Here is a 27,825-nt window from a genome sequence, read left to right as displayed (position 1 = left end):
TCTCCTTTTGCCCCTCTTGCCCGCTGCCAAACTAAAATGTCAGCCTTTACCCACTGCAACCAACCACCCTGGCACTGGGCATCAGCCCCTGACTGGCATTTGTAAAGCAACACAGGCCACTATCTGCCAGTGTAGATTATGATGATATTAAATCTACGGCATTGGTTTTCACGTTTAACATCATCAATCAACTGTGTAACCTTAAATGCCAGTTGGTACTGAATTCAGCTGTTGCCTTTGACCTTTCCATTATGGTAGACAGATAAAAACCCATCAGAATAGGCTTCCAAAGAGATACAGGCAATTAATAACCTCCTTGCCTCCCCCTCTTAAGACACTGCTCAGTTATTTTATCACATACAACTCACTCTGGTAATTAACCAACTTGAAAAGTACCTGAGATTACTTTGGAAGAAAGACTAGATAAGGGATTAACTTCTAAGCCTGAGCAGGAGCAGCAACGGGTCAGGTCTCTTCCAGGCAAGCCTTGCAGCTACCATCATCTGAAATAATTAATATTATAATGATTCTTATCTGAAAATACGGGGGGGCACAGCCGGGCCATGGGGGTGCAACTTCCCAAAGTTACAGAAATGAATCCCAACCTGTTCGGATCACAATCTGATCCCCAAACGCAACCCGAGTCACTCGGATTCGATCCAACACGCGCAGCGTAAGGGAATGGGAGACAGAGAGAGAGAGAGAGAGGGAGGGAGAAGGAGGGGGGAAGAGGAAAAGGGGGGGAAAGAGAGGGAAGGAAAGGGGAAAAGGAGGGCAAAGGGGGGAAAGAAGGGAGGGAAGGGGGAAGGAAGAGAAGGGGGAAGAGAGGGAGGGAGGGAAGGAAGGGAAAGGGGAAGGAAGAGAAGGGGGAAGGAAGGGAAGGAGGGGGAGGAGGGGAAGGGGGAAGGAGGGGAAGGAGGCAGGGGGGAAGGATGGGAAGGAGGGAAGGAAGGGAAGGGGGAAGGAAGGGGGAAGGAAGAGAAGGGGGAAGGAAGGGAGGGAGGGAGGGAGGGAGGGAGGGAGGGAGGGAGGGGGGAAGGAAGGGAAGGAGGGGAAAGGGGGAAGGAGGGGAAGGAGGGAGGAGGGAAGGGGGAAGGATGGGAAGGAGGGAAGGAAGGGAAGGAGGGAAGGAAGGGAAGGGGGAAGGATGGGAAGGAGGGAAGGAAGGGAAGGGGGAAGGATGGGAAGGAGGGAAGGAAGGGAAGGGGGAAGGAAGGGAAGGAGGGGAAAGGGGGAAGGAGGGGAAGGAGGGAGGAGGGAAGGGGGAAGGATGGGAAGGAGGGAAGGAAGGGAAGGAGGGAAGGAAGGGAAGGGGGAAGGATGGGAAGGAGGGAAGGAAGGGAAGGGGTAAGGATGGGAAGGAGGGAAGGAAGGGAAGGAGGGAAGGAAGGGAAGGGGGAAGGATGGGAAGGAAGGGAAGGAGGGAAGGATGGGAAGGGGGAAGGATGGGAAGGGGGAAGGATGGGAAGGAGGGAAGGAAGGGAAGGAGGGAAGGGGGAAGGATGGGAAGGAGGGAAGGAAGGGAAGGAGGGAAGGAAGGGAAGGGGAGAAGGAAGGGAAGGGGGAGGGAGGAAATAAATCACCACATCGATGGCAGCAGCGGCTCCTTCCAGGCTGCGTGGTCCAGGCTGGTCCGATCGAAGTGATGGTCGAGAAGGGGGCAAGAGAGCAGAGGAGTCAGAAACCCCCTGGTTCCTCTCGAGCCCTTTCAGAAGGCCTCTCCGACCCCCTCGGCAGTGCCGGGGATGGGGGAGGCTCCGGCCCGGGCAGAGGAAGGCGGGGGCTGCGCAGCCCCTTCCCCCGCGGCGCTCATTTTGGTGCCAAAGCAGTGAACAATAAGGCCCATCGCCCCCTCCCATCAGAACAATAAGGCCCATCGCCCCCTCCCATCAGAACAATAAGGCCCATCCATCCCCCCATCAGCGTCTTATTGGGGAAGGGGGGGAGGAGGCCGAGCACTGCCCCTCCACAGGCAAACTCCACCACCCGCACCACAGGCAAACTGCTGTCACCAAAGAGGGACATTTTGGATCTCCACACCCACCCCCCCCTCCAGCCAAAAATGCCAAGAGCCTCTTTATTCCCTTAATAGTTTATCTAATTTTTGGCTTGAGGTTGGAACCGTCGAGAAAAACGGTGGGAAGAAAAGTGGATTAAACTTTTCTTTCCACCGTTTTTCTGTACTGAAGTCGAACCCATCCCATGTCTGAACTAAAACATGAACAATCCACTAAAACAATCATTAGTGTTTTCCCTCCCTCATAGTCCATCATGAGTGTCTTCAGGGGTAGCATCACTTGTCCATATTTGGCATCGTTTACTGGCGAAAAGCCAACCATTTTCCCTCAGTTTTTCCCAGGCTTTAGGTGCGAGAGGAGCCAGGTGTGGGCCAAGACTGGCTTCATTCACATTCTTTCGTGCTCTCCTACAGCTTTTCCTGCTGGTTGACAGTGGCTGAACATGAGCCAGCAGTGGCCCAGGGGGCCAAGAAGGCCAATAGCATCTTGGCTTGGATCAGAAATGGGGTCACCAGCAGGAACAGGGAGGGGATTCTCCCTCTGGACTCGGCACTGGTGAGACCGCACCTTGAGTACTGTGTTCAGTTCTGGACCCCTCACCACAAGAAGGATGTTGAGGCTCTGGAGCGTGTCCAGAGAAGAGCAACGAAGCTGGTGAGGGGCTGGAGAACGTCTGACGAGGAGCGGCTGAGAGAGCTGGGGTTGTTTAGCCTGGAGAAGAGGAGGCTGAGGGGAGACCTTATTGCTCTCTACAACTCCCTGAAAGGAGGTTGTGGAGAGGAGGGAGCTGGGCTCTTCTCCCAAGTGACAGAGGACAGGACAAGGGGGAACGGCCTCAAGCTCCGCCAGGGGAGGGTCAGGCTGGATGTCAGAAAAAAATTCTTGGAAAGAGTCACTGTGCACTGGCAGAGGCTGCCCAGGGAGGGGTTTGAGTCACCTTCCCTGGAGATGTTTAAGGAACGGTTGATGAAGTGCTTAGGGATGTGGTTTAAGGGAGTCTTAGGAATGGTTGTACTCGATGATCCAGTGGGTCCTTTCCAACCTGGTGATTCTATGATTCTATGATTCCAAACACCCCCAGCTCTCTCAGCCACTCCTCATAAGACTTGTTCTCCAGCCCCTCACCAGCTTCATTGCTCTTCTCTGGACACGCTCCAGAGCCTCAACATCCTTCTTGTGGTGAGGCTTCCAGAACTGAACACAGTACACAGTCTTTGGCAGTCACTTAACTGGCAACAAGACCATCAAGATGCATTTTTCACTACAAGAGTGCCAATTGCCATTGAACAAGAAATGTTAGTAGAAGGCACATCTCTTGCTAGGTTTTCAACAAGAGCCTCCAGTTTTAAATTAGAGCAAAACACATTCCCATTATATTCTCTCTGTTGACTTTTGCAATAGGCAGCGTGCTTGTTAACTGTCCTCCATGTTAGTACTTCATGTCTTATCTAACGTTTCTCACCCATGAGGGGCACAGGTTAGGGAAGGCAGGTCCTGGGGGCTTCGTCTCTCTCTGTGAGCACTGAACCCATCGCACGTAGCAGGGGAGCTCACCTACCCCCAGCTCTGCCACCACGGCCAAGCTGCTGCCTGCACCCCACATTGCTCGCTCACAACCACTTTTTGCATTCTGAAGCGGTGCAGGTGCACCGTGGTGTGAAAAGCTGGTCCAGCAGTGATGGAGAAGGAGGAGGAGTAGAGGGGAGGCAATTTCTTTAGCAAAATACTTTTTAAGCCACCTTCTTGCTGCCCCTACCTGACTGGAAGAGAGGACAGGGGGAATAGGACAGGAAATGAAACCACTTTTGTTTTCTTTTAATCTGAAAGGACCACTGCATGAAGTTTCACACCTCAAGAGCAGCTGCAGAGCTCTGGTTTCCCTTCGTGCCAGCAAGGACAGCAGAGCTGCCCCCCTCATGCTGCAGCCCATGAAAGTTTGCCGAGTGCTCTGCCCTGATCTCGGCACAGAAGCACCAGAGATGGGGTTGGCCTTTGTGTGCGGTGTCACTATAAATGTTGTTGAGCTCTGCGAGCCCCACCAGCCCCTCTGGCACCACACCAGCGGTGCAGTAACACCAGGAGGACTCTGTGGTGGAGAACTGAGCACTCTACTGTAAGCACGTAGACACAGACAGGAGGAAAACACGTTTATAGGCAGAGGAATCAGGAAGATGTGTGCCCCTCTGCCTGCTTAATCTGTGTCCTTTATTGCAAGTACCTGTGCTCTTGCTGAGTAGGACCCGTCTCCACTTATGTTTATCACACTGGCTGCTCCTGAGGGGCAAAGCTCCGTGCAGACGCACTCACCACAAACAGGTCAATACACCTTTTGCAGCTTCTGGAAATAGAGTTTTATTAGGCACAACGTGTTGCTCTGCCTCCACAGTTCAGATAATCCTGAGCAGCCCTCATTAAGGGCCCTCTTCTCCAAACGGATTTGAGGGATTATCACATCCCATAGCAGGGAGTGTGCTTTGTCCTTTTACACAGTCTTGTTATTGGTGCTTTTCTTTATTAGCTGTAAAATGATTTCTATAAAAATACTCTTAACAATTGTCCTTATTCTCCAGAGACTGAAAGTTTAGTGAGAACAGGGTAATGCTGAAAGGAACAGGGCAATCCTGTGCGCAGCAGAACCAGCGAAGCGGAGACTTCATGGATCAGAGCTAGGAGGCTGAGCTCCCACTTGCATCTCTGGTTTCCAGTAGGACTGAGCAAGCAATGCATTTTTTTCTATCAGTAGAAGAAAAAGTAGGGTTGGAGCAGAGGAGAACAATTTGAAGTTGTTTATCCTCTTTCAGATCTGTCTTCTTCCTTCAAATTGAGCTGTATTTGTCTAACGCCAAACAGAAACATCAGGACTGCAGCCTCCTTTACGTAGGAAAATAGAAAAAATACAGAATATTCGAGGACGAGAAGTTAAAGGTATACCTGGAACACGTCTTTGAGAACTCTTTGGCTTGTAAACTGAGGTGACTGAGGAACAGCAGAAAGTAGGCTTTAGAGACATTCACAAGACTACTGCTGGCTGAGGCTCCGTTGGCTTTCAGCTCAGCACAGCTGTAGCTCAGGACTCCTCCTGCCTTGCCCTGAGCTACATGGTTGGCTGAGTTCTCCAGCCGTGTTGCACCTACTCTGCACTCACTGCTGTGGCTCCAGTGCAGGTTTTCCCAAAGGCTGAGCTCTTGGAAGGCAGGACAGACAGGAAAAGTGTCCAAGCAGATACCCCAAGGAAGACTTACACTACACGCAGCATGTGCAAAGGTAAAGGGGAACAAGGGGAAAGGGGCTGAGCCTAAAAGCATTAGGTAAAATCAAACAAAGTTGGAGATCTGGAATAGAGCTGGCTCTTGAGATACAGGGTGGAAACCCCTGTCACCAGGAATACCTACAAATAACGTGGAGATGATACAACTTGTATGATCTCCACAATGGGGCAGTGGGTATAAACTGGAGAGGGGCAGATTTAGATTAGACATAAGGAAGAATTTCTTCACCGTAAGAGTGGGGAGGCCCTGGAACAGGTTGCCCAGGGAAGTGGTGGCTGCTTCATCCCTGGAGGTGTTCAAGGCCAGGTTGGATGGGGCTTGGGCAGCCTGATCCAGTGGGAGGTGTCCCTGCCCATGGCAGGAGGGGTGGAACTGGATGATTTTAAGGTCCTTTCCAACTGAAACCATTATATGATTCTATGGTCTTAGCACAGACATTCCTTGAATGCTCAGGGCTGGAGTAGAAGCACCACGTGAGATCCAAGTAACAGCTTGCCCTGCCTGAGAGTAAGTTACCAACAATGATGCTTTGCTGAAGCTTCCCAACACATCTCATGATACAAGTTTGGTTAGGAGGGAGCATTTCCCACAGCCCTGCTGTGGGACACGGGTGAAGCCTCGGGAGGGGAGCGAGCTGGTAGCGTTACATCCATGAAGAGGATCTATGTGCAGAATATGCTGGGATATCTCTTGCCCTGCCCTGGGCACCGTACGCTTCCTTCACAGAGGGACAGAAATCAGGAGCAACGTGGCCTTCCCTTCTTTTCCAAAGCCCTGCCCATTCTATTCTGTCCCTGCAGTTCCCCCAGTGGTGCTGCACACTCTGGGACAGTAGACATCCAAAAGGCTACAGGTAGGAGAATTTTATTCCTCTGTTATTTTTGAGTGCTGCACCCAAACCTCGCTGTGATCCCTGAAAAAAAAACATTTCAGACCCTGTTTCCCAAGGTGGTCAGGAGGCCACTGGTCTGCTGTCCCAGGATGGAGCTGTGGTGGAGGATCTGAGCTCCTCCACACCATCGTTGATGTCCAGGCCCACTGGCAAAGCCAGGGATTCTCCATCTCCACCAGCTTGGGAGCAGCACAGTGTGGGAACCACATGGCATCAGCAAGTCCTGCTTTCCACCGAGCCTCTGCCCCAAAACAAGGTCCCTCTTTGTGCTTCAAGTTCCCCCCTTTTCTCCCTCCCTCCAGCTTGCACAGGTTGCCAGCCATGCTGGACTCACATCAACATCATCGGCTCAAGAAAAACCTCCAGTGCTAGGTCTCCAGTTCATTCTCTCCATCTTGCACAGTGAGGTAAACAGGAATAATCACAGAATCATGGAATGGCTTCAAGATGACCCCGTTCCAACCCCCTGCCATGGGCAGGGAACCCCCCTCATCTATGAGAACATTCAATGTGAGTCCAACATTGGGACAATCGAGATTTACCTTGGTTGAAATAAGCAGCCAGGTGTTAACTGGGTTGCTCACTTGCATTTAAAGCTGTTCAAATATTTTTTAATCATTTATGAAGAAATCTAATATGTTGAAATGGTTTTTACCCACTTAATTAAATTGGGAGCATTTACATATTTTTTTATTTTACAAGCAATTCACTTCCAAGAAAAAGGAAATGGTTCAGCGAACTCAGCTAATGGTGAGGCAATATTTTATAAAGGCAATTTCCAAATACAAAAATGCCATTTCTGAAAATGCCTTATTTAAAAAGAACATGGTAAAAATAAATTGGTTTGCATTTCAGTAAAAAAACCTAAATATTTAGTCCTCAAAAAAATCGTTGCAAAGATAAATGAAACTATCTTCTGTACATATTGTGTCCAGTCAAGGAGAAAAAGAGTTCATTCTCTCTGAAGATAAATTATGATAAACTGTGAATAGAATGGACTAGGTTCTGCTCTCATTTCATGTCAGTGTCCCCCGCCCCTTTGTCACTGTCCCTTTTTCTTGCTCCAGACAGATAGGGAGTCTGAAACTGTTTCCATTAACAGTTTCCCATGTCAAGTAATCAAGACTTCAGCCACAGTTGTGAGGATGAAGGTGATGATGAAGCAAAGGTTGTGGATGTGGTTGTGTTCTGAATGTGGTTGCCACCCCAAGCAGCTGCAGTTGCGTTACATGGCGTGGGCACCACCTCCACTGTGTTAGACTCTTCCTGCCTATGCTCCCTTCACACCTCAAATTTCAGCTTGATTTGCGAGCAGAGCAGGCAGGCAAAATGCACGTTCCTCACGCTGCGATCGTGGGGTCTGGCAGGTCTTATCCAGCAAGGTGACCATCATGGCCAACTGCACTTGTGCTGTAGTGATGCAGCCTTGCCTTATAAACTCCCTTATCATTTCTGCAAAGCAGAGAAAACCACTTTCCTCATTGACTCACAAGACATTTCCCTCCCATCCCCTCCTTCCAAACCCTTTATGTCTTTGGAAGGTCTTGCTTTGGTCCCACAGTGGGCTGTTCCTCTGCTACCTCAGTGGGAGTCCAGGCCACCCTCCTCCAAGCTGCTGAGGGCTTTGGTCTTAATCCGGAGCTTGTGAGGTAGGGCAGCACAGCTCCGGCCTTTAAAATGATCTTCTGAAAGGGAGGGCAGGCTGCATGGGGGTGGAGGAGATGTTTTGGGCACTTGTTGCTCATCATCTTCATCTGAGACTGCTGTGGTGCTTTCTTTGCTCACCACACCTGGACAGGAGGAAGGGCACAAGAAGTGGGCACTGCCTAACAAAGGCAAGTGACAAGCATATTTGTCCGGGCAGTGGTAGTTGAGGAATGAAGAGCAAACTGTGGATCGGAAGTCTGCCTCAAGCCTCTTTGGCTGCTGAAGTCCTGCTGTGTCCACGGGAGCTGGTTTTGAGTCACAGCCGAAGATGTTTCTGGATGGGCCAAAGGTTTTGCAGGAAAATTCAGCTGGCTCCAGCCCCTTTGGCACAAAGCTCTTTCTTGCGAAGAAGCAGGACTCCCCAGCAAAGGGCTCAGCTTCAAGGAGTGGGGAGGCTGCTCTGTGTCCTCTGAAATAAACTCCCAGGAAGTCCTGGAAGGAGTGGCCCTGGTAGGTGCTGGTGTCCGGGCTGATAAGCCCAAAGCGTAGCTTCAGGGACAGCAGCTCTGTCCTGAGGATGGTGTTCTCCTCGCTGAGAGCAGCCAGCTGGGTCTCCATGGCAAAATCATTGAGGCGCCTCTTCTCCCGTGAGCGTTTGGCTGCCTCGTTGTTCTTGCGCCTCTTCTCCCAGTACATGTTGTCCTTCTTCTCATCCGGCATGAACTCCCGCTTGCGGCGGGAGGGACCACTCACCTTGCCAGGTAGGACCTTAACCTGGCTCTGCTGAAGTGTGAGCTCACTGATGGTGCTCAGCGGTGCCATGAAGCTTTCCATGGTTGTGAACGCAGCCGGGGTTCTGCCAGAATTAAAACACAAAACTATTACCACTAAAGGTGCTATTAATTAACAGCAACAAATAAATTACAATAGCCATGTGGTTGCTTTATCTTTGTTGCAGTCACAACAGGAACACTGTGTGCAGCACCTTACAAACACACAACCTGGAGGGATAGATTGAGGGAAGATGGTTTTCAGCTGAAAGAGGGGAGATTGAGATGAGATCTTAGGGAGAAATGTTTTGCTGTGAGGGTGGGGAGGCCCTGGCCCAGGTTGCCCAGAGCAGTGGTGGCTGCCCCATCCCTGGAGGGGTTCCAGGCCAGGTTGGATGGGGCTTGGAGCCCCTGATCCAGTGGGAGGTGTCCCTGCCCATGGCAGGGGGTGGAACTGGATGGGCTTTGAGGCGCCTTCCAACCCAAATCATTCCATGAGTCTATGATTCTAACCTGAGCACAGCTCCCCTCGGCTACTTCTGTTGTTTTGGAGCCATGTTTTCAAGATCATAGGAATCGTAGGATCATAGGATGGTTTGGGTTGGAAAGGACCTTAAAGATTACCCACTTCCAACCCCTCCTGCTACCCTCCCATTAGAAGCAGCTGAATCTTTACGAGTTTTCATAGTACATGGTAATGAAGCAGGTCTACCCTCTGTTATAGGATCTCAGAAGTTACAGCTGGGAAGGTTCATGAATAGCTTTACTCTGGCACCAGCCTGTGCTTTAAAGCTGAGCTCTAACACAGAGATCTGCTGCAAAGACTTTGCCTCATTTGCATGATTAAAACTTCCAAAGAAAGATTTCAAATCTTCCAAACATGTCAAGCAAGTTATCAATCCTGTCAGCTCATCAATGCGCTCCCTTCTCACCGGTGTCTGCTAAATCCATGGTGGTGGATCAAAAGACATGTATGAGTGAGCAAAGGTAAAAAGGACCTATTTTGCCGACTCAGTGAGCAACAACAAACACTTTGCCTAACTAACTTCTATCAAGATAATAAAAATTACTCTCACACAGGACTTGTCTCCAATTAATAAACTGCCTTACAGAGAAAATAAGTCTCATTGCACTGTTTTACAGATAAGGAGGGCACGGGCAGGAGAACTGATTTACCTGTGTCCCATACCTGAGCAACTGAAACAGGATTACAAACCTGCTGCATGGACTCAGCCCCCTTTTCTCCCCAAACCCCCTCGTCCCATCCTGGAAAGCAGGATTTGATGATTGTGATAGATCCGTAAGCACCTGTTGGATGGACACTACGGACGTGCCATCTAGCAGCATGCAAAGACTTGCACGGCTGGTGCTGAGCAGTAGCTTGGCCCCAAGTGTCAGCACAGAGGGCCAAGCCTGGAGTGACTAATTCTGATTTAGACCTTGCGGGTGTCTTATATCTGGTGAGAAGAATCACAGTTTTTGAGCCTAACTTAGTGTTTTCGGAAACTACTTTGTAAAGTCAAGAGGAGATAGTTTGTTAAGACAGCTCTACAGGGCGGACAGAAAAAGCAAAGAAAAGATCACACTCAGAAATTATTCACTGCCAGACTGCTCAGGACCTAGGTCCCATCTAACAGAAAGCTGAGCCAGAGGGCCCAGGCAGCACTGAGCTTGATAAGCCAACACCTCTACAGAATTGCTCTAAAAAGGTGCAGAAAGGCATAACTCTTTCACTTCAATTAGCAATTATTGCACTGAAGCTTTGGGATGTGCCACGTTTCAATCCCTGCTGCCCTTGCACAAGGGCTTTCACTTTAGCCTCGTGACTACGTGACTGTTGGGACCCATGAAGACCAACAGATAGATAGTGGTCAAGGTGCCCTCCACGCTGTCTGGCAGGTTGCAGCACACTTCACTAGCGCTCATGGTTTATCACATACCTAGAATTGTGATTGCACCTCTTTATATAATTGCAAAGGGTTTTTCTGAGTCATGGGGGCAACATCACCAAGGTTCCTGGCAGGGCTGGTCAGAGTTTTGGGGGGAGGAGGGCTGACTGGCATTTTCAGCTGAAAATGTTTCTCCCCACTCCAAGAAAAAAATGTTTATGGCTGAAAATTGCCCAAACTCAGAAGCAATAAAATAACATAACATCAAAAGTTCAGGTTTTGGCCAGAAACATTCAGTTTGAGAATTTTTGGCTTTCAAATAGCTGTTTAGGATTCAAATGAAATGGTCATATTCTGAGCTACGGGTGAAGTGAGAAGTTAAACACCTTGAGAAAGCCTGAGCCGTGAACGTTCCTGCTGTCAGAGGCTGTGAGCTTGCAAAAATCTGGCAAGTGACCTTTCTGAAGATCAACACAGCTAACAGTAGCATGACTAATAACCAACATTCTTGCTAAATCAATTTATTGCATGAGTGATGTGAATTAGTCTTTTCTTAATGACTGGTAACCATCTGCAAGCAAGAGGGAAGATACGATGCAAAATCATTCAGGACAGCGCTTTGAAAGGGACTGCCCATCCCTCTAAACACAGAAGGTCACTGATTCAATGAAGGGCATACAGAAAGAGAAAGGACCGTTTTTGGGTGCTCCATGTGCTCTTCATGAGCATTCACACCATCACAAATCAAAAGACCTCATGTATCTGCAAAAAAAGACCAATTCCCAATTTCCTGTTGAAATTGGTATCTAGAGGTTTTGAGAATTTCCAGTGTCCTTCACTTTCCAAGTTTCATGTAAAAGACCACATTGGAATAGTCTGGTTTGCCAAGAGTGACCAGTGATTTCTTAAGGATCCAACACATAACCATAAAGAGGACAAAATGCTGGAAGCAAAGTAGTCTTTTTGCTCTCTTACATGGCTCTTTCGGATAATCAGATCCCTTTTAGAGGTGTCTCAAGCCAGCATCCAAAAAATGAGGCATGAAACATCACTAGAGGATTGTGAAATCCAGACAGTGCGAGGCTGTATGTAAAGGAGTACCATCATCTACGCAGTCATACAGATCTTACAGAAATGTGAACAATGAGCCTAAAAATGCTCATCTTCTGTAGAAGCTACTTGATAAAATACCTGCAGATATAATATCAGCTATTTCTTTTTAGAGATTTAAGGGCAGGTTGTCATCAGCTGTCATCTATGCTCAACGCAGACCTGCAAAACAAACAGATCCAGCTCTATTTGTGATCTGAGTTTGCTCAGTGTGACCAGAATTTTGTTCTGATTTAAATAAGAACAGGATCCGTGAAAGCATTCTCCATCCAAATCAGTGTGATTTTGTAATTAAATGCATTTAGAATGTATTTATTTGAATTTAGCTGTGGTCTTTGAGATCCGAAACACAATGCAAAGGTTCTGAGTAACCCATGACGAAAACAAGGAATGGCCTTTGAGCGTTACTATGTTTGGGGTAATTCCTCCAGCTTTTGATGAAAATTACTTCTCATCTCAAAGCATCAAAGGGAGAATATCAGTGAGCGTACCTGTGGTTTCTGACAGCGTCAAGAGGTAGAAATATGCTATTGTTTCAGGGCTTATTCACTTACCAGGAATTTTTCAGGCTACTATTTGACGTGATTTCTTTGTTGAATGAGTCAAAGATCAACAGGTGGTTTTTACACTGAGTAAACTCATCAGCCGCATTAGGCAAAGTAGTTTGTTTTCTCCCTCTCCTTCTCTTGCTCCTGGTGCCTGTCGTAAGGAGGTTCTATAAAGAAGTTTCAAGGTTACTGTAACCAACACTCACTCTCAAACATAGCTGAGAAACTGGAGAAATAAAAGGGACCCAAAACAGGCATTTGTGAGACAGAACAAAAAAGTAACAAAGAATTTGAATACTTTGTAGAATCATGGAATGGTTTGAGTTGAAAGAGACCTCAAAGCCCATCCATCCAGTTCTATCTCCTCGCCATGGACAAGGACACCTCCCACTGGATCAGGGGCTCCAAGCCCCATCCAACCTGGCCTTGAACCCCTCCAGGGATGGGGCAGCCACCACTGCTCTGGGCAACCTGGGCCAGGACCTCCCCACCCTCACAGCAAAACATTTCTTCTCAAGATCTCATCTCAACCTCCCCTCTTTCAGATCAAAACCGCTACCCTTCATCCTGTCCCTGCACTCAAGAGCCCCTCCCCAGCTTTCCTGGAGCCCCTTTCAGTACTGGAAGCTGCTCTAAGGTCTCCTTGAAGCCTTCTCTTCTCCAGGCTGAACAAACCCAGTTCTCTCACCCTGTCCTCATACAGGAGCTCCTCCAGCCCTCTGCTCAGCTTTGTGGCCTCCTCTGGATTCACTCTAACTCTTCCTTCCAGCAAACACATTTCAGCACATTTATTTAACCTTTCCCACATTCTTTAGATCCCTCAAACTCTAATCCATTGTGCCAAGGTGGGAACTGCCTTCAGATCCTGGCTTAAGTCTGCCTGGATTGAAGCAGATGGAAGTGAAATAGTGAGAAGTGAGGGTTGGGTCCAGGAGAAGAGGCAGGAGTCAAACCAGAAGGAGGGGACAGTTGCGCGTACTTGGAAGAGGGGGATGTCCGGAAAGAAGCTGGATGAGAAGTTAGAGGCAGCAAAAGTTCTTATCAGAGGCAGGCTCTGGCCTTTTAAGGGCAAGGAATGAAGATTATGCTGGGCCAGTATGTGAAAGTATCAAGTTTTAGGCCACAGAGTCTAAACTCTACCTGTTACTTATATCTTTAGCCCTCAAAATCACACATATGCCCACATGACATTTGTCTTGGGGCTTTTCATGAGTGCAGAAACTAGCAATAAAGCGCACAGGTGACACACGGCTTGTAACCACACGAACGAGTGGGCACATTAATATTAGTAACAACTGTAGAATCATTTTGGTCAAGTACATTGTGCTGCCTGTACTTTCTAAGTTGCATCACTATCTCTTGTTTCTGCAGGTATAAATGTAGAAGACAATTACTAAAGTCTTGCCAGAACGTCACCCATCTTCTATATTATCTGCATCCTGAAGAGAAAGCACCAAAAACATTGAAAATGATGGCGTGCCTTCATTTTTCACCTCTGATTTGCATTAAAGCTGTTAGTTCTGTTCAGATAGAGCATCTTTCCAAAGCCTTTGAGAGAGAACAGCCTTTGAACTTTACCATTCTCTTTCCTTTCCGAGCAGACAGAAAGCAAGCCACATTTTTACGTAAAGACCATTAAATATATGAAGATACGCAATCAAAACTATCCTTACCACTTTCACAATGCGTCTGATTGGTTGTGAAGGGCTAAATCGGTAATGTCCAAGTTTAATGCTGACACCGAACTCTTTACACCTCTGTGAAAATGAAGACATTAAGGTTTTTTGTCCATGCACTCAATGTACCTGGTCAAAAGATCCTCATTTCTGGTAAAAGCACTTTCCTTCCATTAACCAAAGACCATGTTAGGACTCAGGCTTCAGAGGTGTAGTTCAGACCTATCTCCTCTTCCTTCTCTTATCTCTTGAGCAGCAGATCAGAGCAGACTCTGATGAACTGTACTTTCCAGCAGCTTGTACGAAGCCCTCCAGGAAAAACTGATATCAAACAGGAACTGATTCACTGCAGATCTATGAGACGATAAACATTTTTCTTTAATCAAAACACGCTGCCTCATAAACCAGCTGGTGAATCTCACTTTTCCCTCATTGTAAGTCAAGCTTTCAACCCACCAATTATTCTTTTTCTCAAGGACGTAGTAAAATCACAATGGCTCCTGCAAAGGGCAACAGCCACAGGTTCAGAACGGTTTCTATGAACAGAAATACTAACATTATTTCTCAAGAATAAAGAGCACGAGCAGGAATTATCAGGTAGTGTCTTCCAAGGAAACAAAAGGAAGCACAACTTCAGACAATGCAAACTTGAACATTGGAGTTTGTTGCTTCAGGATAATGTAGTCATGAAAAATAAAAAGGGCATGATGAGAAATATTAGGCCAAAGATCAGACAAGGTGGAGCTTTAAGCTGACTCAGTCGGATTGTTCTCATGTCCTAACATACTGCATGAATTTGAGGGTTAAGTAGATCTCCCACAGGGGGGTGATGGACATGGTAGAACTGAACCATAGCCATCGGTCTCACCTTTTCTTTGGATTAGAAGAAAGGATGAAGTGGATTACATACGAAATTGAATCATTTTAATAAGATGAACACCTCTATTTATTGAGTCATTTTAATAAGATGAACATCTGGCTTTTATTCTTCTCAGTTTACTAATTTTTAGTGTATGAATCTAAATTTTACTGCCTCTCGGTACGCCTTCATTTTCTTTAAGTTGCAAACTTTTTCTTGAATCTTTGCATGTCTGTTTATTTCCCTCTATTTAATATCACAAATTCCTTTCTACAGCCACCGATACTGGGTTTGAGTTTGAAGTCTCATTTAAAAACACAGTTGAGAGGAGTATTCTTAACTCAAAGCACCAGAGTGAAAATCCAAGCATAAGTTTACGTATATTTTAATTACATAGGAAAAATCAATATAGAGGAGCAGGGAGTGGCCTGGACTGCCTTCCCTGCGTTAGAGACTTCTTTTCTTTACTCTGAAGTGAAAAACGTAGTATGATGAAATGGTTTGGGTCAGAAGGGACAATAAAGCCCATCCACATCCAATGGGACACTTCCCACTGGATCAGGTTGCTCCAAGCCCCATCCAACCTGGCCTTGAACCCCTCCAGGGATGGGGCAGCCACCACTGCTATGGACAGCCTGGGCCAGGACCTCCTCACCCTCACAACAAAACATTTCTTCTTAAGATCTTGGCAAAATCTCCCCTCTTAGGGACTCGTTGATTTGCTGTGCTGTTCTCATGACATTGAGTCATGAATTCATAGAATATCTCAATTTGGAAGGGACCTATAAGGATCATCGTGTCCAAATCCCTTCTCCACACAAAACTAAGCCATAGGACATACGCAGACTTCCGCCCATAGCGTATACTTGATTTGCAATATAACATTAAACAAACAAAGAGAAGAAAGCTTCCAATAATTTCTCATAAAGCACATAATGCCATTGTGAAATTATCTACCCTACAGACAATTTTTGGATCAAACTCTGATTCCCACCTTCCTTAATTGCACTCAGTTCAGCACCCAAATACTCAACAGCCAGTCCATGGAAACATCACTGGAGCTTACCTACTTTAATTGAACTGGGAGCAGAATTTGGGATTTAAGGAGTTTAAATCAGCATGAAGTTTGAGCCAAGCTTTCCTCGCTTCATGCTTATATAAAGGACATTGATAGCTGCCTATTTTTTCACTCTTAAACAATCTCATCCGAAACGAAATCAGAACTCAGCTGTTAATCTGAAGACACTCCAGTACATCAGTATCTGATCCACAGGAGTTATTCAGAACTTACGCTGATAAAATGAGATAATAAACAGCGAGCAAGGCATGATTTACAACAGAAACCCCTGAAAGCTTCTACCAGGAGCATCGCGCTGTACAAACACTGCACTGCAACCACCTTAGTAAATAAGTTTCGATCCTCACTGCTGCTTCTTCACCTTAGTAACAACAACAACAACAACAAAACACCCCTCTGTGGTTTGGTAGCACCTTACAGTGCTCTTTAAACCTACTGGCCTGAGATAAAAAGACATTATTCTAATTACTCATATTCCTGAGTATTTCACATTCTTGCTAAAGCAGCGGTTAGCAGGTGCTATTGAGGAACAGGCGCTGCTCAGTTCTTGTATCTCAATGGGAAATAGCATGGTCTGATGATTAAAGCAGGCAGAAAAGGAGAAAAGAGAGCCAACCCGAATAACGTGTGTCTGAACTCTGGGTCAGCTGCTTCTGTGGCTGCTGCTGCTGGAGGAATTGCTCTTGCTGGTGAAGCTTTAAACTCAAATTCAAAGCAAAACTGGCTCGGAAACAACTGTCATGTGCCAAAGTCATCATTTTGCCGTGTGTCTAGTTTGAAAACACACAAATGACTCAGAGCACCAAATGTTGCTGCAAGTCTATCAATGTATTGCTGTGCCTTTACAGGCAGATTTGCAAAATCAAGCATTTTCACCACTGGGCCAGGTTTGCTAAAGTCTGGTTTCCACCGAAGCTTTGGACTCATTTGGGCATTTGTTTGAAAATCAGATTCCAACACCCCATAAGGATTCTCTGGAGCGAATCACTCTTGAAACTTGGCCACAACTACAGATGCTGAACTCCTGAAAATCAAGTTTTTCGCTACACATCCAGGGTCTAAAGGATATATTGAACTTTCTGGTGTACTAAAATTCTAAGCTCAAAGATATTAAATCACTGTCTCGGCTGCTTAATCACAACAAGTTGTTTGCTAGGGGCTTGAATTAGTTTTGTCTTTCGGTCTTGAGGTATGAGACTTCAAACCATGTGAACCTACCCCAAATTACCAAACCACCTGCGGCAGAAGAGCTGGTGCTACAACTGTACACTCTGTAAGTCATCCTTGATTCTTCCACTTTGCATTGCTCATGGTAGCTAACCTCAAAACCAGCTCAGGTATCACTCTATTGGGAACTGTGACCTCTAAATTTGACTGTGGGTCTGTAACAGACCGTCAGACTGGAAATCTACTGCAAAACCCTTAAAACCCCAATGTTTCTAATAAATCTTTGCAAGGAACTGAATTTTGCATGTCTTGGTCTGCAAACATCTCCGTTGCCTGCTGCTGCAGAATGAAGTCTTCACCGTGTTTGCTCCGTTCTCTTGCCTCTGCATCCAAGAAACCTGACCTGTCACACCCAGGCTCAATGTAGGAGACTTGCATCTTTTTTTCTCTGGGAAAGAACTTTAAAGAAATCTTTTTTCTTCCTCTGCCCTATTTTGTAGTTTGGTTTAAGGTATTGTCTTTGCGATAGATTATGTTTGGCAGGGGTAGTTTAGTTGAATTCTAAAATACTGGAATAAGAAATCAAATGTTTCAGTTGAAAATGCAAAAAAAATAGTTAAGATCGTAGTATTTTAAGGCAATTTTTGCTGATATTTTTTAAACAACTAAGATTCTCCTTGGAAATCCAATTATGTCTGAAAAACAGTCTGGATACTACTTCATATTTTCAGTTGTCTTGTTCCTTCAGTCTGAGTCCCTTCAGGTTCAGCTTGGTGAATCCTACTCCAGGAATGCATAAAGCACAAATAACTGAATTGTTCTTTTCCCTCTTACCATTTCTTTACTGCACAACACAGGGCAGCACTGAGCTATTTCTTTCGGATACAACAATGCTGAGACAGACTTGAAATTCCCCCAAGTTAACTAATGCCAACAAGATAAATTTAACAATGCTACCATGACCAGGCTACATTTACTGCTGAAGCTGACTTACCGAGAGCACGCTTAATCACAGTGCAGAGTTTTGCAGGACCAGACTATACTGTATCTGATCCGTGTCCCATCATTTATAGAAAAGTATTAAATAATAATAAAACCACTGTTACACAACGGCATAGATGGCAGGGATAGAATCATAGCATCGTAGAATGGTTTGGGTTGGAAGGGACCTCAAAGCCCATCCAGTTTCACCCCCTGCCATGGGCAGGGACACCTCCCACTGGATCAGGGGCTCCAAGCCCCATCCAACCTGGCCTTGAACACCTCCAGGGATGGGGCAGCCTCTGGGCAACCTGTTCCAGGGCCTCCCCACCCTCACGGCAAAACATTTATTCCTAAAATCTCATCTCAATCTCCCCTCTTTCAGCTGAAAACCATTCCCCTTGTCCTACCCTTGCCCTGCCTGATCAAGAGCCCTGACAGGTCTGAGCCTGTTAAATCTTGCATGTGGATATTTTAAGTGGCAGTTTTGGTCTGCTCTGCTAACAGGAACAGGCAAGGTGCGGTTGCATTTACCTTGGTGTAACTCAGCAGTGAGTCTTTCCCAGTCACTAGATCTTCACTCACCCAACCGATGGGAGAAGAAAAGATCTGGCTGAACGAGCAGATGGATGCTTTGTGCGCACTGTGCCGCTGGCAGTACGTGCAGCCCTGCATCCGCTCTCCACCTCTCTCTGCCTACCCAGAGGGATGGAAAATTCCATCTGGTTCATACTGAATCTGACAAAAACTGCTGTCGCAATAGTTTTTTTCTTTAAAGTGAAGATTGATTCATAAAGATAAAGTTCATAATTATCTGAAGGTTACCTCAGATATTACTTTGATGGCTCGTCATAAGGAAGAAGTGAGAGGCGGACTAGACCCAAAGGTAAGTCCCTTCCTCTCTGTAGCACAAGAATGTCATCGTAGAGAAATCAATGAGACCTAAGCTTCTGTTTAAAATTAAGCAGAGGCTAAAAGGTTTTCATTGAATCACTGAATCATAGAATAGTTCAGGTTGGAAGGGACCTTAAAGATCATCCAGTTCCACCTCCCCTGCAATGCGAGGTGGGGTTTGCTGAGACAAGGCCAAAAATGCTGGTTTAAGCAGGGCTGCCGTTGATGTTAGCAAGTCACCAGCTTTCTGTCTTGGAAATTAGAAGTCAAGACCCACTAGGAAAGAATTGAACACATTCCTAATCTTTCCTAGATGCAGTCATCTAGGGGAGTGTGCTTGAGGGCACACAAAATCCTGATTTTAAAAATGGAGTGGAGTTATTTGCAAATAAGAACCCCCTCCCGCTCTGTAGAAGCACCAAAGATACCACCATCACAAAGTTCGTAATAGTACTTAAAGTGGAAAAACAATGCAAAACCTGATAAAAATAAGGACCTCCCCCATCATTTGCAAAACCTGTTGCCCAGCAAACACTGGTCATCAGGAAAGACAGCCTTCTCCTGTACTTGTTATTCTTGATTCATAGAACGGTTTGGGTTGGAAGGGACCTTAAAGCCCATCCAGTTCCACCCCCTGCCATGGGCAGGGACACCTCCCACTGGATCAGGGGCTCCAAACCTCATTTATTGTATGAGCTGATGATTCTACTCTACAGCCTTTTCACATGTCTGATTCTAAACGCCCAACTCAAAATAAGTTGCTCAGCCATTGAAGCTTCCAGGACCTGCTTCATTCCCCCTTCTCCTGCTAGTTGTGCAGTCGGTTACATCAGGAGTTGTAAATTATTCCTTATTTAGAGAACTGAATTAGGCCCTCGGCTTATCGCTGAAGCCATAGAGATACACAGAGGCTGTAGAATCCCATGGGGTTTTGCTCACCCAGCAGTGCTCCCATCCAGATTCCAACCCTAGGAAATGATTTTGCTTCAAGAAGACAAACCAAAGCCGAGCTCTGCCTACCCTTTCTCCCAGCCTTTGCCTGCTCCTGCCTCCAGCACGAGCATTTCCAGAATGCACAACTGATCGTAGCATCCCATTTGCAGAACTTTTTGCACTACCTAAACAGAGCTCATCTCATTGCTTACCTCGTTCAGAGAGCGCAACCGATGATCACAAAACAGAAATCATTCACAGTAAGATGTATTGGAATACCTAGCGGATCAGGAGCAGAGCATATCAGGAACCACAAATGTCTGCGCACGGCACCTTTCTCATTGTTTTCTGCAGGAAGACTCCCATATTTGTCTTCTTTTGCAGAAGTCCTGTCAATTGGACGCTCTCTAAAACTGTTCCTTTTTCTTTTTAAAGGATGTAAAGCATCGCAACGGGCTTAAAGGCTGCGAGCCCGCCTCCACTCATCTGTGCAGGCAAAGGGCATTTGGTGCAGGGCATGACCACAGCTCTCATTCATTAATTGTTAATATCAACCTTTTATGTTAGAAGTTTCCCTTTCGCTTTTCTAGCACAGGAAGCAAACGAAACTTTTGAAGTTTTTGCAAGGCAGAGTCGCACGTCGGCCACTTCTGCCTCAGTTTCTATAAAACACGCAACTGACGCCAAACTCACTTGTATGATACTAAAGATGAAACTCCTAATTTCAGTCCCAAATCATTGAGTGCCTCTGTGCCCACAGCAGCAGGGTGCTTATCAGTGCTTTATCAGATTCTCAATACCTACTTCTGGGTAACTAAAGTGAAACAGTTAAGTAAATTCACGTGGTCCAATCCTAGAAATAATTTTTCTGCATTCAAACTGATTGCTGCAGTTTCCTTTTTAAATCATCAGAAGAAAAGATAAAGATAATGCTTTAAATTAGGATTTGGGTTTTGTCTGAAAGTACTCTAGAGTCGAATCTGGCGTGCCAGTGCTTCCACTGATGCTGTACAGCTTATTCCAGATTGCTGCCAAAGCAGCAGAAACCAGCAGCCAGGCTAGAATAGTTTTTACAGAAACCAGCAATAGACAATTGCTTCTTCAATCCTTTGGGTTATTCCTAGCAATACCAATATTAATTACACTCTTTCACTAGTAAAGGAAATTTCTACTTAACTGCTTGACTCTACAAGAAAATACGCTTCCTTCTCAAACCATAGAATCATAGAGTCTCCAGGTTGGAAAAGAACTCTGAGATCAAGTCCAACCATTCCTATCCGTCATTAAACCATATCCCTAATTACCTTGTCTACCCACCTTTTAAATACCTTTAGGGATGGTGACTCAACCCCCTCCCTGGGCAGCCTGCTCCAAAAATGCAAAGCCAAATTCTGCAGGTAACTGCATCTTACCTGACTTTCTGCTGTTAATTGCATCTTATCTGATTTATCGCACAGGTTTGAAAAAGGAGAGAGCTGCGACCTTGGCATAGATTTCAGGTAGACGTGTCGGATTACTCACCAAAGAGTTTTCACCTGCCTGGAGCTCTTAGGTCTGTGAGATCCCCAGGAGCACGGGACAAGTCCTCAACTCCTCAAAGACCAAGACTCAGGGTACACTTCACTCCCCTGGTTGCCGTGGCCACATTGACATGGTAGCACAACGAGAACACACGTCAAACCAACGCTACACAATAAGCAAGCCAGGAAGCAGAGAACAACACTGCAGCCAGGTCAAACGGTGAGACAAACTGCGAGGAGTGAGAATGGGGAGACAGCCAAAACTGGATTGTGAGGCTTGTGTTTCAGTGAAAGAGTCAGGGCAGGAAGCACACGGATGAAGCCAAGTCCTTCGGGCCCTGCTTGCAGGTGGGCAGATGCTTTGGAGTCACTCAAATAAAACATTCTGAAGCTTACTAAGACTTACATAATATTTGCTGTTTCCTGGAAGCCTGTGCCAGCTGAGGTTATCTCATCAGGTGGGAGTCTGAGCTTTCAATTAGAGAAAATGTGTTTAGCTCTTGTGGATGCAGGAGATTAAAGATGTAACATTGTGGAGTCTCAAAACCAAGACAAACAGAAAGCTTCCCCCTCAACAACAACGAAAAAGCAGCTCCACAAACAAACCACTCAACATCACTTGAAGTTGGCTTTAAAGTTAGATCCAGAAGTTTCTCTAAAAATAGGGCGTGATTTTAAGCCTCTGTAGTAGAGGGCTGCGCTTCTGAGACATCTTAAAGATTTCAGTACAGGATGGGGGATGATGTGATAGAGAGCTGCCCTGAGGAGAAGGACTTGGGGTGCTGGTGGATGAGAAGCTCGACATGAGCTGCAACGTGTGCTCACAGCCCAGAAACCAACCGTGTCCTGGGCTGCACCCAGAGCAGCGTGGCCAGCAGGGAGGGAGGGGATTCTGCCCCTCTGCTCCTCTCTTGAAGTCTTGGGAGACCTCATCTGGAGTATTGTGTCCAGTTCTGGAATCCTCAAGATAAAAAGGAGATGGAGCTGTTGGAACAGGTCCAGAGGAGGCTACAAAGATGATCTGAGGGCTGGAGAACCTCCCATACGAGGACAGGCTGAGAGAGTTGGGGTTGTTCACCCTGGAGAAGAGAAGGCTCCCAGGAGATCTTACAGTGACCTTCCAGTACCTGAAAGGGGTACAGGAAAGCTGGAGAGGGACTATTTATGAAGTCTTGTAGTGATAGGATGAGGGGCAATGGGTATAAACTGGAGAGGGGCAGGTTTAGCCCAGACATTGGGAAGAATTTCTTCCGCACGAGAGTGGTGAGGCCTCAGCACAGGTTGCCCAGGGAAGTTGTGGCTGCCCCATCCCTGGAGGTGTTCAAGGCCAGCTCTCCGAAGCTGCCAGTTCTGTCTCATTATACTGTCTCCATGACTCTTGTCCTTTTATTTATTTATGTACCCGAATTCCTTCTTCAGATACAAATGTTGGGATGCCCCCCAAGAGCTTTTTCCAGAGCTAAATTAAGCACCCGCAAAACTGTTTCTACAGGGAGAGGGCATTTTGGTTTTATCACAAATTAAATGTTTCAGGAGGGTTAACCATTTTCTTTTCTAAGAAATTTCTTAATTTCAACATGAAAATGCCTTTTTAAAACAAAATTTTGCTTGGCTGAAGTAGAAATTGTTTAAAAGCATTTTGAGTCGTCCTAAAAACAGCCTCCTTTTTTTTTAGTTAAAGTTGCTTGATAACAGACCTCTTAGAAAACCAATTTTAGGGTCACTAATGTTTTGTTGCCTTTTGGATATGGTGTCTTGTAGAAAATTCATTTGGTTGTAATCTGTGAGATCTAAAAAGACTCAAGGGCTGCTTTCCTTTCCTCTCTTTGTAGTTGATAAAAGGCTGTCGAACAGTGTAAAGGTGCATTATGCTAATTTAAATTTACTTAATAACGAGTAAACCTTGTGAGGTGGTTGGTCCTGTTTAGACCAAGGGACTGTCTAAAACCCGTGATGACAAAAAATACAAACAATTGGATCAATTGTGCTCCCGTTCTCAAAAATAACATCTAGACACAAGGAGGGACTTCTTCACAATGAGGGTGGGGAGGCCCTGGCCCAGGTTGCCCAGAGCAGTGGTGGCTGCCCCATCCCTGGAGGGGTTCAAGGCCAGGTTGGATGGGGCTTGGAGCCCCTGATCCAGTGGGAGGTGTCCCTGCTCATGGCAGGGGGTGGAACTGGATGGACTTTAAAGTCCCTTCCAACTCAAACTCTTCTAGGATTCTAAATAGGAGCGAAATCTATAAAAGAACATCAATGTGCTGTGGCATCGCAGCGGTGACAATTTTGGGTACCTACAACCTGTTTTCTGGAAGTATTTAGAGCTGTGCATATCTAAACTGCAGTGAGAATTAACGAGCCTTTAAAATCTGGTGATCTGAAATTGTGAATGGCTTTACGATGCAAGGAATCTCAGAGCCAAATGGGAACGGAGGGGAGCTGGAGCATCAGGAACAAGGGCTGAGTGGCTGAGAGGAGGAACGGACATCAAAAGGGCATCAAAAGGCTTAGAGGCAACAGCGCGAACTGTTAAAGAAAATGAGGAGGAATTACAGATGGTGCTTTTAAATCCTCTTGTAAACCTTATCAAAGTGCCCTGTAAAATGCTTAAATTCTAGGAGATTTTGCAGATTTGACTTTTAAGGGGGGAAAACAGCATCCGTTCATTTCTCAGCTTAGTAAGCACAAGCACCGAAAGTCAGTGAATGCGAGAGTCCCTCCCGCGGTCTTCATTTATGTATTGAATGGCATAACTTTTCATAAAGTTTCATTTCAAATCTTAGGAAAGAGTTTTTTTAGCGTGCGTTTGATATTAGTTTACTGTTACTGTGGGAAGAAGACTGTATGTAACTGAAACTACATTTTATGTTTCTTATATAAATAACCAAGTGATTATGAACAGCAGATTGAGGTTTGGCAGCCTCACAACATCCAGACAGATACACATCTCCGTCATAGAAGGCTCACTAAGTTTTTCGACACATGTTGTGTGCTGTTTCGTTTACTTGTCTTTTAGATCTACAATCTCGACACTTATGTAGAAGGGGAAATTTGGTCAATTCCACAGAATTCAGGAGGGCAATTTCATTTTCTTTTGCAAATCTGCTTTTCTCTTGAGAGTTTCCTCTACTGTGTATTACTTGCAATGACTATAAAGGACACAAAGAGCACGGGTTTGACATTAGACAAAGAGCAAAGAAAGGGCCGTCGCTACCGGGGCAACCTGACAGGGTTTCAATGTACCATGAAGGAGGCCTACAAGAAAGCTGGGGAGGGATTTTTCACAAGGATATGCAGTGATAGGACAAGGGGGAATGGCTTTAAATTGGAAGGGGAAAATTTAGATTAGACATTAAGAAGAAATTCCTCATGATGAGGGTGGGGAGCCCCTGGCCCAGGTTGCCCAGAGCAGTGGTGGCTGCCCCATCCCTGGAGGGGTTCCAGGCCAGGTTGGATGGGGCTTGGAGCCCCTGATCCAGTGGGAGGTGTCCCTGCCCATGGCAGGGGGTGGAACTGGATGGGCTTTGAGGTCCCTTCCAACCTAAACCATTCTATGATTTTGTGCCATTAGGGATACACGGGGTGTGCGGGGAAGCCAATCACTCCGAGGCAGCAGAATCTTTTTTATCAGTAGTATTTCTCAAGGTCTACTGACAGCCTATTCCCAATTCTTTAGCATTTTAATTAATGGTAACAACACTAATGAGAAACTCAGGGTATACTTTTGCCTGCAAGGGAGGAAATGCTCTGTTTTGAAGTTCACTGAAAGCCGGTAGGAAAAGTGGATTTGTGACACAGCCTTTGGTTTTGTGCTTACAAACCACGCAGTGGTGGTCAGCCCTGGCTGCAGATTCTTATGCCACTTTAAAGTGCTTCTAACACCACAGAATGCCTCTGAGGTTGAGGTTAGTGAATCCTTGAGGTTCATAATCACGATGTTTATCACTCCCCTTAATTAATATAATTAAAATATTTAATGCGCTATTTATTTTTCTTCACTGTGAAAGTCATTAATTTGCTGAAACAATATAAGGACAATGAACTTTGGGCAGAAAAGTGGAGATTAAATACATTACGTTTTCTTCATATAAAAATTTCATGACAGTTGTCACCTTTAAAATCCAAAAGAAGACCAAAAGCTTCAGAAATAACAAACACTCTTTTTACACCTTCCTCCGGGTATAATAAATAGCTATCAGCTGCCTTTATATAAACCCTGCGTGCTTTGGGAATGGTTTTCTCTCTCAAACTTGCTAGAGAAGGGGGAGTCGGAGAGAGAGAAGAGGAAATGACAGCAACCCCCTCCTCCTCTTCGAAATTAGATGTAAAAGGGTTTTCAAAGCAAGAGAGGAAAAAGCTTATCCCCAGAAACTTTCTGAACTGAAGAAACCACATTACAAGCTGAGCAATGCTCAAAAGAAACAAACAGCCCTACACAGTGCCAATAATTTTTTTAACCATTTTCAGTGCCTGAATCAGTTGTATTTTCTGTCCTGGCTCTCAGCGCTTCTCATATTGGAAGGAACATGGGAAGGGCGTAGACATCAATATCTTTTCTGGGCCCCTCACCACAAGAAGGATGTTGAGGCTCTGGAGAGTGTCCAAAGAAGAGCAACGAAGCTGGTGAGGAGCTGGAGAACGTCTTACAAGGAGCGGCTGAGAGAGCTGGGGTTGTTTAGCCTGGAGAAGAGGAGGCTGAGGGGAGACCTTATTGCTCTCTACAACTCCCTGAAAGGAGGTTGTGGAGAGGAGGGAGCTGGGCTCTTCTCCCAAGTGACAGAGGACAGGACAAGGGGGAATGGCCTCAAACTGCACCAGGGGAGGTTCAGAGTGGACATCAGGAATGAATTTTTCACAGAAGGGGTCATGGGGCCCTGGCAGAGGCTGCCCAGGGAGGTGGTGGAGACCCCATCCCTGAAGGTATTTCAAAGATGGATAGACGAGGTTTAGTGTCAGAATGGTTGGACTCACGATCTAAGAGGTCTTTTCCAACCTGGTGATTCTATGATACCTCAAGCAGAGCAAGCAATGGGAAAGCCAAGTTTTTGAATGGTATGTTTTTACACAGAGTTTGACATAAAAGATGGTGTTTTCAGAGGAGGTTTGTATCTGGGGAATGCAATACTGTGAAAAACTGGCCAAAAGTCTCAAAGGAGAAACTTAGATCAGGGTGGAGAGCATGAGGAGACAGGGAGATGGAAGTAAAAGGTCTGAAGGACACACAGATGGGCTGGAACAAACCTGGTTGTGCATTCAGTGCAAGCTCAGCAGATTGGGAAAGTCACAGCAGAGTTTGCCATGGTTAGAACATAAAGTTGAGCAAATGCGGATACCATACAGGGACCTCTGTGACAGGAGTGGTTCTTGGCCGAGGCAGTCATTCACTCCATCCTCACCATTGGTATCACTAAGGCCAACTGTCTTTCCTGCCCGTCCCTCCTAAAGCGAGACATGCAAAGGGCTCCATCTGCTGAGAGGTGGATTCTTCTGCCATGGTGACAGAAGGTCCTCTCCAAGTAAGAAAATTTTCCGTATGGCTCTTCCATGGAGATGGTGCTGATCCCTTTTGTCAGGGCTGCAAATCCAGCGCCTTACATTCACTATGTTATTATCAAGCTCTACTTCTGTGCTGGCTGTCATAGAGACACCAGGTGATGGTATAGAGACACCAGGTGACTGTCTAGAAACACCAAAAATCTGGAATTAAGTTCTTCCTTAGTCCCACAGCCAGGTATGAACTCGGTGTTTCTGATAGGAAGAGGAAGTTGAACCAAAATGAGCACATAGGAAAGAACAGGTAACAAAAAAGCCCAACTTAACAGCTTGGGAAATATAGACGCATACGAGAACATCTACAAATATAACCACCTCCGTCACTCTGCCTGAGGATGGGAAGAGAAATTAGGGGGGAAGATTATTGTGATATGGTGAGTGTGTGTGCAACCATGAGTGTGCGCCTAGAAGGGTGTCAGAGGCTTAGAGAGAGGAATGAGGGACAGAGAGGGAGAAGCATAGAGGATGTGGAGATAATATGTAGGGGAAAGAGAGAGAGGAAGGAAGGAGAAAAAAGGGAAAAGGAAAAGGGAAGGGGAAAAGAAGAAAAAAGAAGAGAAAAAAGGAAAAAGGAGAAGGGAGGGAGAAAAGAGGGAAAAAAGGAAAAGAAAAAAGGAAAATATGAAAAAATGGAAAGGGAAAAGATAAAAAGGAGAAAATAGGACAAAAAAGGATGAAAAAGTTTAGAAAATAGTTAAAAATAAAAAGATGAAAAACATAAAGATAAAAAAAAGAAAAATATAAAAAAGATATGAAAAAAAGAAAAAAGCCATCAATTTTCACACCAAAAGTCATTCTCTTTTAAGGAGATCCACCAGGACAAGCACAGAAATGGTTTTCTGACGGGGTAGTGCTGCCTTCTGTGCCCCACAACACCTGGAAAAACCCCAAAGCCATGAGCTCCCTCTCACCAACCTGGCCAGGACTTACCTTGTGATGCCCCAAGTCGTCCGCAGCGGCTCGTCACCGCAGGAACACCTGAGGCAAGGTGCGAGGGGACGACGAGCTCGTCTTCTGCTGA

General features: G+C 45.9%; 1 protein-coding gene across 3 annotated transcripts; it reads right to left on the bottom strand.

Annotated features, from left to right (window-relative positions):
• Positions 1-4,391: 4,391 nt before the first annotated feature.
• NFILZ (NFIL3 like basic leucine zipper) lies at positions 4,392-18,510 on the bottom strand. Of its 3 annotated transcripts, XM_054050304.1 has the most exons (4): positions 13,949-14,196; positions 12,150-12,310; positions 11,677-11,757; positions 4,392-8,682 (listed from the first exon to the last, which is right to left on the bottom strand). In XM_054050304.1, exon 4 carries the CDS (start codon positions 8,658-8,660, stop codon positions 7,761-7,763), a length of 900 nt encoding a protein of 299 aa, XP_053906279.1. In that variant the 5' UTR covers positions 8,661-8,682; positions 11,677-11,757; positions 12,150-12,310; positions 13,949-14,196; the 3' UTR covers positions 4,392-7,760. The 3 variants fall into 3 exon arrangements, with proteins under 3 accessions (XP_053906279.1, XP_053906281.1, XP_053906280.1); XM_054050306.1 differs by lacking the exons at positions 11,677-11,757; positions 12,150-12,310; positions 13,949-14,196 and adding an exon at positions 18,439-18,510; XM_054050305.1 differs by lacking the exons at positions 11,677-11,757; positions 13,949-14,196 and having other exon boundaries at positions 12,150-12,464.
• Positions 18,511-27,825: the final 9,315 nt, after the last annotated feature.

The sequence above is a fragment of the Cuculus canorus genome, chromosome 27, assembly GCF_017976375.1.
Source record: "Cuculus canorus isolate bCucCan1 chromosome 27, bCucCan1.pri, whole genome shotgun sequence".
NCBI classification, from domain to species: Eukaryota; Metazoa; Chordata; class Aves; order Cuculiformes; family Cuculidae; genus Cuculus; species Cuculus canorus.
This window is presented reverse-complemented; position numbering and strand designations above follow the sequence as displayed.

Coding starts and splice junctions, on each gene's coding strand:
- NFILZ (XM_054050306.1), bottom strand. CDS start 8,660: ATGGAAAGCTTCATGGCACCGCTGAGCACCATCAGTGAGCTCACACTT.